Source organism: Ranitomeya variabilis, chromosome 5, assembly GCF_051348905.1.
Source record: "Ranitomeya variabilis isolate aRanVar5 chromosome 5, aRanVar5.hap1, whole genome shotgun sequence".
Taxonomy (NCBI): domain Eukaryota; kingdom Metazoa; phylum Chordata; class Amphibia; order Anura; family Dendrobatidae; genus Ranitomeya; species Ranitomeya variabilis.
In genome coordinates this window covers 81886089-81898348 of record NC_135236.1, presented here as the reverse complement: position 1 = coordinate 81898348, position 12260 = coordinate 81886089, and the positions used below count along the sequence as shown (strand labels likewise).

The 12260-nt window shown below is 43.6% G+C and overlaps 1 protein-coding gene and 1 long non-coding RNA gene across 4 annotated transcripts in view; one reads left to right on the top strand and one right to left on the bottom strand.

The window, feature by feature from the left end:
- LOC143773343 (uncharacterized) overlaps positions 1-1766 on the bottom strand; it is a 38356-nt gene extending 36590 nt beyond the window's left edge. For 2 of the 3 annotated variants that reach the window (XM_077260816.1, XM_077260818.1), the window contains exons 1-2: positions 1719-1766; positions 139-345 (exon numbers count right to left, since the gene is read on the bottom strand). In XM_077260816.1, coding sequence (XP_077116931.1) covers positions 139-328 — 190 coding nt within the window. In that variant the 5' untranslated portion in view covers positions 329-345; positions 1719-1766. Of the gene's footprint in view, positions 1-138; positions 346-1535; positions 1616-1718 lie in introns of those variants that run through there. The other variant, XM_077260817.1, reaches the window with a different exon arrangement.
- The window catches only part of LOC143773345 (uncharacterized), a 92892-nt gene extending 82123 nt beyond the window's left edge, over positions 1-10769 (top strand). Inside the window, exons 2-3 of the long non-coding RNA XR_013215152.1 lie at positions 9988-10073; positions 10695-10769. This is a non-coding gene — a long non-coding RNA (uncharacterized LOC143773345). The remainder of the gene's footprint in view (positions 1-9987; positions 10074-10694) is intronic.
- Positions 10770-12260: the final 1491 nt, after the last annotated feature.

Genomic DNA, 12260 nt, shown 5'->3' with positions numbered 1-12260 from the left:
CTGTAATTTCCGTAAAATCATGATTCCATGACACGGCTTTTCATCAATCTTTGCTGTCTGTATAATATTTTGGCGTCTATATATGATGATCTATATTTTATGGCTTTCTAGATTGTGAGAAATTAGTTATTACTTTACCTCCTAGACTATATTCTGTTTTTGGAGCTCCTGAGTCTTTTAATCTCCAACATCTCACGATTGGAGTTTCCGGACGAGGTCCCATGATTTCTCGGAGTAATAGATAAGGGGGAGTCGGATATGTTATGACTAGAAGATCATTTCTGATAAATCTGTTGTAGGCATTGCTGTAATGATAGAAGCAGGTCATGGCTCCTTACACAGAACCTGAGGAACAAGGAACACAAGTAGTGTCAGAGTCAACCAATAAATCGGTGCAGCATGGTGGCTCAGTGGTTAGTATCACTGCAGCCTTGCAACGCTGAAGTCCTGGATTCAAATCCCACCAAGGACATCTGCAAGGAGTTTGTATGTTCTCCCTGTGTTTGTGTGGGTTCCTTCCAGCTTCTCCGGTTTCCTCCCAGACTCCAAAGACATACTGATAGGGAATTTTTGATTTTGAGCCTCACTAGGGACAGTGATGACAATGTCTGTAAAGTGCTGTGGAATTAGTGACGCTATATAAGCGAGAAAAATAAATGTTAATCATCTTGGGACAGATACTTAGATTTGATCTGTCCTGTCTCCCTATCCTGAGTGGTGGACATACAACATGAATACAGATTACCCCATTACTGAGATAGGAGATGACAGTTGGTGCTTATAAAGTTCTATGGAGAACTGTAACTGTCATTTCAGGAGAACTTGCAGCAGAATGTCTGTGTCTTTCTCCAGCTCCTTCTCCTCCACAGAATTTTACAATCACCAAGTGTCATTTCTTATCTCAGTAATGTGAAAATCTGTCTTCACTGAATCCAAGAGGAAACAAAAGCAGATTTCTCTGATAAGATATTTTTTTTAAAGTTGCTTATTTTCATGTGTACTAACCATTTATAAAATTAAAATGTTGGTTATACTTTAAGCCCTAATTTTTTCATCACAAAAAATTTTTTTTTTCCAATATTTATTCTCTTTCTTCTCCACCCAATTTCCTCTCCTAGGGCCTTCCCTCCATTAACCCATTATCTACCAATGTCCTTTTTTTGGGACGCCTAATCTTTAGCTTCTAGCAACTAAGATTTTATAATTTTTATAATTAGGTCCAATTTTTTGTGTTGTGTTTGTAAAATGAATGTTTTCAAAATAGGAAATCATGTAATTTTCATTTTTAAATGAATATTGGGACGCCCTTTTCTGAAAAATCCGTACTTGTAAAAATTTTAATTTGGCAAGTAATGGGTTAATATTCAACCAGGGTTCCTGGTGGAGCATTACATAACTATATTCTTGGTAAATGCATATTGGATGAAGAGATCTACCCTTTTTTGCTCAGTATTTCTGGCTATGTATTGGATTCTGTTCACCCTTATACCTGTTAAATAAAAGTTACTGAAACATAATACTATAGTAACACATACCATCGATAGATAAACACCACAGTACACTATAGAGGGGAAAGATCGCACCGTGCTCCCATACTACTGACGTTGCCTTCCGCTGGTGTCTGGCCGGCACAGCCGGTACGTAACAACCACATGTTCGGCATCACTATCTGGTAATTCTGAAATTTATGAAAGTTGTACAAAAAATAAGCCTCTTACCTGTGTTATTGAGCGATGTATCTCTTATTTGTGTACTACCTGGTTTGGTGTATTTTGTGATGTGGGTGTATATGCATATAAATCTGGAAATGCAGACATACCGGAACTGTGAAATGTTGCAGATCTCTTCTCGTGCCAAGAGTCATCAGCATTATTTTAGGTTGTTGTGTTTCCTATTTCTTGCAACATATATTCATTAATTATGACTAATGCACTTCAGAAATACCTAGCTAAAAAAAGGGCAGGATAAACCTGACAACTTTCCTATAATGACCGGGGAGCTCACCAAAATAAGGAAGACCTATTAGACCACCAGTAGGCTTGGAAAATATCTCAAAACACCACCAATGCATCCAGAAACTTCTTAAAAATTATTAATAATAATAATTAATAACCTAATAATTAATATAATGATTGAAAATGTCAGTGTAATAAGTGAAGAAACCCTTATTATTAAAAGACATATTTTAATGCATAAGAAAAAAAATAAATATATATATATATATATATATATATATACAAAGCACAAAAATAACAATCCAATAAGGGTACATAAAAAGGGGCCTGTAAGGCCCTAAATCATGACCCTACCTATCCTCGGAGGTTGACCTCCTAGTAGGCAACGCATGTGAAGGGGCCCCCGATCCTTGTCATCTTGCCCGTTGAGCCCCTATGATGACCCTAGATAGGTGTTTTACCCTTAGAGCACAGAGTCTACCACAAAAAACACCGACATGATGATCTATAAGACACAAAAAAGCATTAGTCACCTTATGAGACAGTAGATTCGTCATTTGGGCACTTCCATCAAAAATAGATGAAGAATCAGCCGCACAAGTATAACAGCGTATCCTTGCAACGGTGTATCCCAATCTAAATAACTCGATAAACTGTGTGAAACTGGGTTCCATGCACGTGTATAAATGCAGCCTGTTCAAATTATATGGTTTTAGACGCATATACAGAATTTGCAGGTGGCTACCTGTAATGAATCCCAATGGCTAGGGATAGCAAGGGACAAGCAAAGTAATACAAAATATCGGACGAGCTCTAGGGTGATGGAACCTGGGCTGACCGCTGCCCTATGCCTGACAAACGCAACTAGAGATAGCCAGGGAGCGTGCCTACGTTGGTTCTAGACGCCACGCACCAGCCTAAGAGCTAACTAGTACTGCAGAGAAAATAAAGACCTCACTTGCCTCCAGAGGAATGAACCCCAAAAGGTATAGTTGCCCCCCACATGTATTGACGGTGAAATGAGAGGAAGGCACACACATAGAGATGATATATATAGGTTCAGCAAATTGAGGCCCGCTGTAAACTAGAAAGCAGAACGATACAAAAGGGGTCTGAGCGGTCAGCAAAAAACCCTAATCAAAAAACCATCCTGAGATTACAAGAACCCATGTGCCAACTCATGGCACATGGGGAGAACCTCAGTCCACTAGAGCTACCAGCTAGCATAGAGACATAATAAGCAAGCTGGACAAAAAAACCAACAACTGAAAATCAGCACTTAGCTTATCCTGAAAGATCTGGGAGCAGGTAGGCAGGAACCAAACAGAGCACATCTGAATACATTGATAGCCGGCAAGGGAATGACAGAAAGGCCAGGTAAAATAGGAAACACCCAGCCTCTGATGGACAGGTGGAAACCAAAGGCCGCAACCCACCAAAGTCACCCAGTACCAGCAGTAACCACCAGAGGGAGCCCACAAACAGAATCCACAACAGTACCCCCCCTTGAGGAGGGGTCACCGAACCCTCACGAGAACCCCCAGGGCGATCAGGGTGAGCTCTATGGAAGGCGCGGACCAAATCAGTCGCATGAACATCGGAGGCGACCACCCAGGAATTATCCTCCTGACCATAACCCTTCCACTTAACCAAATACTGGAGTTTGCGTCTGGAAACACGAGAATCCAAGATCTTCTCAACAACATACTCAAATTCTCCCTCCACCAGCACCGGAGCAGGAGGCTCAACCGAAGGAATAACGGGCACCTCATACCTCCGCAACAACGACCGATGGAACACATTATGAATAGCAAACGATGCTGGGAGATCCAAACGAAAAGATACAGGGTTAAGAATCTCCGAGATCCTATAAGGACCAATGAACCGAGGCTTGAACTTAGGAGAAGAGACCTTCATAGGGACAAAACGAGAAGACAACCACACCAAATCCCCAACAAGAAGTCGGGGACCCACGCGGCGACGGCGATTAGCAAACTGCTGAGTCTTCTCCTGAGATAACTTCAAATTGTCCACCACCTGGTTCCAAATCTGATGCAGCCTGTCCACCACCACGTCCACTCCAGGACAATCCGAAGACTCCACCTGACCAGAGGAAAAACGAGGATGAAACCCCGAATTACAAAAAAAAGGAGAGACCAACGTGGCAGAACTAGCCCGATTATTAAGAGCAAATTCGGCCAGTCGCAAAAAAGCAACCCAGTCATCTTGATCAGCAGAAACAAAACACCTCAAATAAGTTTCCAAGGTCTGATTAGTTCGCTCCGTCTGGCCATTCGTCTGAGGATGGAATGCAGACGAGAAAGACAAATCAATGCCCATCTTGGCACAAAACGTCCGCCAAAATCTAGACACAAACTGGGATCCCCTGTCAGAAACGATATTCTCCGGAATCCCATGCAAACGAACCACGTTCTGAAAAAATAAAGGGACCAACTCAGAGGAGGAAGGCAACTTAGGCAAGGGCACCAAATGAACCATCTTAGAAAAGCGGTCACACACAACCCAGATAACGGACATTTTCTGTGAAACCGGGAGATCAGAAATAAAATCCATAGAAATGTGCGTCCAAGGCCTCTTCGGGATGGGCAAGGATAACAACAACCCACTGGCCCGAGAACAGCAAGGCTTAGCTCGAGCACACACTTCACAAGACTGCACAAAGGTACGCACATCCCTAGACAAAGAAGGCCACCAAAAAGACCTGGCCACCAAGTCTCTAGTACCAAATATTCCAGGATGACCAGCCAACACAGAAGAATGGACCTCGGAGATGACTCTACTGGTCCAATCATCCGGAACAAACAGTCTTTCTGGTGGACAACAATCCGGTTTATCCACCTGAAACTCCTGCAATGCACGTCGCAAGTCTGGGGATACGGCGGACAATATTACCCCATCCCTAAGGATACCAGTAGGCCCAGAGTCTCCAGGAGAGTCAGGCACAAAACTCCTGGAAAGAGCATCTGCCTTCACATTCTTTGAACCTGGCAGGTATGAAACCACGAAATTGAAACGAGAAAAAAACAACGACCAACGAGCCTGTCTAGGATTCAAACGCCTGGCAGACTCAAGGTAAATGAGATTCTTGTGATCAGTCAAGACCACCACACGATGTTTAGCACCCTCAAGCCAATGACGCCACTCCTCAAATGCCCACTTCATGGCCAAAAGCTCCCGATTACCCACATCATAATTGCGCTCGGCGGGCGAGAATTTTCTAGAGAAGAATGCACATGGCTTCATCACTGAGCCATTAGAACTTCTCTGTGACAAAACCGCCCCCGCTCCAATCTCGGAAGCATCAACCTCAACCTGAAAAGGAAGTGAAACATCTGGTTGACACAATACAGGAGCAGAAGAAAACCGGCGCTTAAGTTCCTGAAAGGCCTCCACGGCCGCAGGAGACCAATCAGCAACATCAGCACCCTTTTTAGTCAAATCAGTCAAAGGTTTAACAATACTGGAAAAATTAGCAATGAACCGACGATAAAAATTAGCAAACCCCAAGAACTTCTGAAGGCTCTTAACAGATGTAGGTTGTGTCCAGTCACAAATCGCCTGAACCTTGACGGGATCCATCTCAATAGTAGAAGGAGAAAAAATGTACCCCAAAAAAGAAATCTTCTGGACTCCGAAGAGACACTTTGAGCCCTTCACAAACAGAGAATTGGCCCGCAGAACCTGAAACACCTTCCTGACCTGTAGAACATGAGACTCCCAGTCATCAGAAAACACCAAAATATCATCCAAATACACAATCATAAACTTATCCAGATATTCACGGAAAATATTGTGCATAAAGGACTGAAAGACTGACGGAGCATTGGAGAGTCCAAAAGGCATTACCAAATACTCAAAATGGCCCTCAGGCGTATTAAATGCGGTTTTCCACTCATCACCCTGTTTTATCCGCACCAGATTATACGCACCGCGAAGATCTATCTTAGTGAACCACCTAGCCCCCTTAATGCGAGCAAACAAATCAGTCAATAATGGCAATGGATACTGATACTTGACTGTAATCTTATTCAGAAGGCGATAATCTATACAAGGCCTCAGGGAACCATCTTTTTTTGCCACGAAAAAAAAACCTGCTCCCAGAGGGGACGAAGATGGACGAATATGTCCCTTTTCCAAGGACTCCTTAATATAATTCCGCATAGCAGTATGCTCTGGCAGTGACAGATTAAATAAACGACCCTTAGGGAACTTACTGCCAGGAATCAATTCTATAGCACAGTCACAATCTCTATGCGGAGGGAGCGAATTGAGCTTAGGCTCCTCAAAAACATCCCTATAGTCAGACAAAAATGCAGGGATCTCAGAAGGAGTAGATGAAGCGATTGAAATCGGAGGTGCATAATCATGAACCCCCTGACATCCCCAGCTTAACACAGACATTGTTTTCCAGTCCAGGACAGGATTATGAGTTTGTAACCATGGCAGACCAAGCACTAGTACATCATGTAAATTATACAGTACAAGGAAGCGAATCACCTCCTGATGAACGGGAGTCATGCGCATGGTCACTTGTGTCCAATACTGCGGTTTATTCATAGCCAATGGTGTAGAGTCAATTCCCTTCAGAGGAATAGGAACTTCCAGAGGTTCCAGACTAAAACCGCAGCGTTTAGCAAATGACCAATCCATAAGACTCAGGGCAGCGCCCGAATCCACATAGGCATCGACGGAAATGGAAGACAGTGAAAAAATCAGAGTCACAGACAAAATGAACTTAGGCTGCAGAGTACCAATGGCAAAAGATTTATCAACCCTTTTTGTGCGTTTAGAGCATGCTGATATAACATGAGCTGAATCACCACAATAAAAACACAATCCATTTTTCCGCCTATAATTTTGCCGTTCACTTCTGGACTGAATTCTATCACATTGCATAGTCTCAGGTGCCTGTTCAAAAGACACCGCCAACTGGTGCACGGGTTTGCGCTCCCGTAAACGCCGATCAATCTGAATGGCCATAGCCATCGACTCATTCAGACCTGTAGGCGTAGGGAACCCCACCATAATATCCTTAATGGCCTCAGAAAGACCATTTCTGAAGTTTGCAGCCAGGGCGCACTCATTCCACTGAGTAAGCACCGACCATTTCCGAAATTTTTGACAATATATTTCCGCTTCATCATGCCCCTGAGAGAGGGCTAATAAAGCCTTTTCAGCCTGAATCTCCAGGTTAGGTTCCTCATAGAGCAATCCCAATGCCAGAAAAAACGCATCCACATTGAGCAATGCAGGATCCCCTGGTGCCAATGCAAATGCCCAATTCTGAGGGTCGCCTCGCAGGAAAGATATTACAATCTTGACCTGTTGAGCAGGGTCTCCAGAGGAGCGAGATTTTAAAGAAAGAAACAATTTACAATTGTTCCTGAAATTCAGGAAGGTAGATCTATCTCCAGAAAAGAACTCTGGAATAGGAATTCTAGGTTCAGACATGGGAGTGTGAACAACAAAATCCTGTATGTTTTGAACTTTTGCCGCGAGATTACTCAGGCTGGAAGCCAAACTCTGGACATCCATGTTAAACAGCTAATATCAGAGCCATTCAAGGGTTAAGAGGAGGTAAGAAGCAGCTAGACAGCAATTAAGGGCTAGGCAGCAAAACTCTGAAGGAAAAAAAAAAAAAAAAAAAAAAAAATTTCCCTTAAACACTTCTTTTACTCCTGCTTCAGCCCAAACAATTAACACTTTGTGGGCCGGCTATACTGTAATGAATCCCAATGGCTAGGGATAGCAAGGGACAAGCAAAGTAATACAAAATATCGGACGAGCTCTAGGGTGATGGAACCTGGGCTGACCGCTGCCCTACGCCTGACAAACGCAACTAGAGATAGCCAGGGAGCGTGCCTACGTTGGTTCTAGACGCCACGCACCAGCCTAAGAGCTAACTAGTACTGCAGAGAAAATAAAGACCTCACTTGCCTCCAGAGGAATGAACCCCAAAAGGTATAGTTGCCCCCCACATGTATTGACGGTGAAATGAGAGGAAGGCACACACATAGAGATGATATATATAGGTTCAGCAAATTGAGGCCCGCTGTAAACTAGAAAGCAGAACGATACAAAAGGGGTCTGAGCGGTCAGCAAAAAACCCTAATCAAAAAACCATCCTGAGATTACAAGAACCCATGTGCCAACTCATGGCACATGGGGAGAACCTCAGTCCACTAGAGCTACCAGCTAGCATAGAGACATAATAAGCAAGCTGGACAAAAAAACCAACAACTGAAAATCAGCACTTAGCTTATCCTGAAAGATCTGGGAGCAGGTAGGCAGGAACCAAACAGAGCACATCTGAATACATTGATAGCCGGCAAGGGAATGACAGAAAGGCCAGGTAAAATAGGAAACACCCAGCCTCTGATGGACAGGTGGAAACCAAAGGCCGCAACCCACCAAAGTCACCCAGTACCAGCAGTAACCACCAGAGGGAGCCCACAAACAGAATCCACAACAGCTACCACTATATGGAGCTGACTAAACTGCATGGTAAAACAATTGGAGAACTATACACTGCTCAAAAAATAAAGGGAACACTTAAACAACAGAATATAACTCCAAGTAAATCAAACTTCTGTGAAATCAAACTGTCCACTTAGGAAGCAACACTGTTTGACAATCAATTTCACATGCTGTTGTGCAAATGGAATAGACAACAGATGGAAATTATTGGCAATTATCAAGACACACTCAATATAGGAGTGGTTCTGCAGGTGGGGACCACAGACCACATCTCAGTACCAACGCTTTCTGGTGGATGTTTTGGTCACTTTGGAATGTTGGTTGTGCTTTCACACTCGTGGTAGCATGAGACGGACTCTACAACCCACACAAGTGGCTCGGGTAGTGCAGCTCCTCCTGGATTATTATTATTATACATATTTTATTGCGCCATTCATTCCATGGCACTTTACATGTAAAAAGGGGCAGATATAGACAAATACAATAAACATGAGCAAAAAACAAGGCACTAACAGGTACAGAAGGAGGGAGGACCCTGCCCGCGAAGGCTCACAGTCTGCAGGGGATGGGTGTGGATACACTAGGAGAGGGTAGAGCTGGTTGTGTGATGGTTCAGTAGGTTGAGGATCACTGCAGGCTGTAGGCTTGTCGGAAGAGGTGAGTCTCCAGGTTCTTTTTGAAGGATTCTATGGTAGGCGAGAGTCTGATGTGTTGGGGTAGAGAGTTCCAGAGTATGGGGGAAGCACGGGAGTAGTCTTGAATGCGGTTGTGGGAAGAAGAGAGGAGAGGGGAGTAGGGAAGGAGCTCTTGAGAGGATCGAAGGTTGTGTGTAGATAAGTACCGGGAGACCACAGATGTATGGTGGAGACAGGTTGTGGATAGCTTTGTATGTCATAGTAAGGGTTTTGAACTGGAGTCTCTGGGCGATAGGAAGTCAGTGAAGGGCTTGGCATAGGTGAGAGGCTGGGGAATAGCAGGGAGACAGGTAGATAAGTCGGGCAGCAGAGTGTAGGATAGATTGGAGTGGCGCCAGAGTGCTAGAGGGGAGGCCAGAGAGTAGGAGGTTGCAGTAAACAATTTTGAATGTATACAAGCCAAATTTATAGAGTCACCCTGGAGGTCAGATTTCTAGACCAGCCCCTCAAGTTGATATTCTAATTGCTTGCTTTTGATTGGACTACGGCCGCGCCCCCAATGAATATATTATTTTCTCTGAGATTCTTTGTGTAAAGCTTCCCACAGATAGATAGTGTCAGGCTGTAATTGACATCTCTCTTCCAAAGAGCCGAAGGTGTGAAGCGCTTCCTCTCATTCCTAGCTAGGCCCCCTGGCGAGATTGGAGACAGAAGTCTGCTGTCTCAGGATAGTGCATATTAACACCTGGGTGAGACCTGCAGCCTTCAGGACAGATGTTAAATTATTACTAGTCACACAATAAATCTATACATAGTTCACTGCACACATACTGTATATATTTATACATATTTCACTACACATGTAAATAAAATAATCCTTAATTTTTGACCTTTTACAGAAGAGAAAAGTCCAAAGTTTATCCAGAATGAAGGATGCTTGTACCTGTGTGGACCTAGAGCAGAAAGTAAATGAAAGCTGAAAAAGGTAACAAGTCAGCATTTATGTATGACTAGTCCTAGTAATATTCACGTATAGGTGTCTATTGCCTCCTGCATGGAGCCTGAGATAGATGGAGAAACTGACGGTTCTGGTTTTTACACTTTCCCCTAAGTAAATACGGTAAATGGTGGAGCAGCAAAGGCTTCCTGGAATAAATGTGAGGAGGAGATGCAGCTGGTTTTACCTGTTGAGGAACATCATGTATTGTGCTGAACAATCTCGTAAACATTATTCTCGATCATTAACATCAGATTTGTATTTTTCATCGGTGTAAAACTCTGTTACATACTATTAAGGTTACTGGAAAGGTCTTGTCTACAGATATTAGTCTAAGAAATGAGCCATTCAGTGTTCATCTAGGATTCTGGTTTCTCTCTATGCTCAAAGCATATATCATATCATCCATAAGATATTATGTCATTTCTGAATCAATGCAGAACAAATAATAGAATAAATAGAGCCAAAGTCATTTCCAAGTTGAATTTTCATGTATTAAATATTTGCATGTATTTAAACAACATGAAAATAAGCAAGTTTGCAATTGACTTGCTTTTTTTTTTATATATGCTGTGATTCTCCTGCAATGAGAGCTTTTATTTTACATAGTATACATTGCTGCCAATGAGATGAACACCAGTGCTTGCCCCAGTACGAGCTGTGGCTACGTTCTAAGCATAAGAGGTAACTCCTGAGATTCCAGCCAGCTTTATCCAGCCCACTGATTTCTGTATAGCAGTTAACTGCTCACTCTTTTATCCCTATCAGATCCTTATTAAGCTGCTGTTATCCATCTTGCAAAATCATCAGTCTTCAGTCCCCACATCAGCAGTTTCCAGAGCAGTATTCTTATTCATTGTTCACTTGAGCCATGGTTGTTCAAAGGTACTGTTATCTCTATTTGCAAATATTGTGATAACTGTGAAGACTTAAGGTACCTTCACACTAAACGATTTACCAACGATCACGACCAGCGATACGACCTGGCCGTGATCGTTGGTAAGTCGTTGTGTGGTCACTGGGGAGCTGTCACACAGACAGCCCTCCAGCGACCAACGATGCCGAGGTCCCCGGGTAACCAGGGTAAACATCGGGTTACTAAGCGCAGGGCCGCGCTTAGTAACCCGATGTTTACCCTGGTTACCACCGTAAATGTAAAAAAACAAACAGTACATACTCACCTTCTGCTGTCTGTCACACGTCCCTCGCCGTCTGCTTCCCGCACTGACTGTGTCAGTGCTGGCCGTAAAGTAAAAGCAGAGCGCAGCGGTGATGTCACCGCTGTGCTGTGCTTTTACTTTACTTCACACACACCGATTCAGCGATGTCTGCAGGAGATCCAGCGACGAAATAAAGTTCTGGCCTTTCTTCTCCGACCAACGATGGCACAGCAGGATCCTGATCGCTGCTGCGTGTCAAACTCAACGATATCGCTAGCCAGGACGCTGCAACGTCACGAATCGCTAGCGATATCGTTTAGTGTGAAGGTACCTTTAAGAACAAGCACTGACACAGGTTTTTGTGTCACAGCAGCAGAATGAAGCTCAGCAGTAGGACAAAGCTAGTGAACCAAAACTGTCACTCAAGGAGGAGAGTCCACCCCCCAAGCAACAAAGAAGTGAAGAGACTGGAAAGTTGTGTGCTACTGAAGACACAAATTGAGAGTAAGGGATCTCTCACACAGCACTTTGCCCTACGTTCATTGGTCCCATCGGGGCTTACATCTGTACCCCCCACAAAATGTGATTTGGGCGTATGTGCCGGCAGAGTTATTAACTATAATGGTGTAGATTGGGTCACCGTGTGCTCTGTTGTGCATCAATCTCGGACTTATATGCTTACTTGGGGCTTACATCCAGATGCAGTCTACTACATCTTAGTGTCCTCCTCCAGTAAGCATATATGCCAGAAAATGATGCACAACAGAGCAAAGTTGATTCCGTCAATACCATTAAAATCAATGGCCCTGTCGGCGCATGTGCCCAAATCCCATTTTGCAGGGGATTCGGATGTAAGCCCCTATGGGACCACTGAAGGTGGTGAAGAGCACCTTGTGAAAGGGCCCTAACTCTTTAAACTTTGGGCCATTGTTGTATCTGAGAATGGTCTCAATTGGAGATGTTCTGTTACTGAGATGGATCAATCCCGCTTTACCCTTCTACATGTCAATAAACT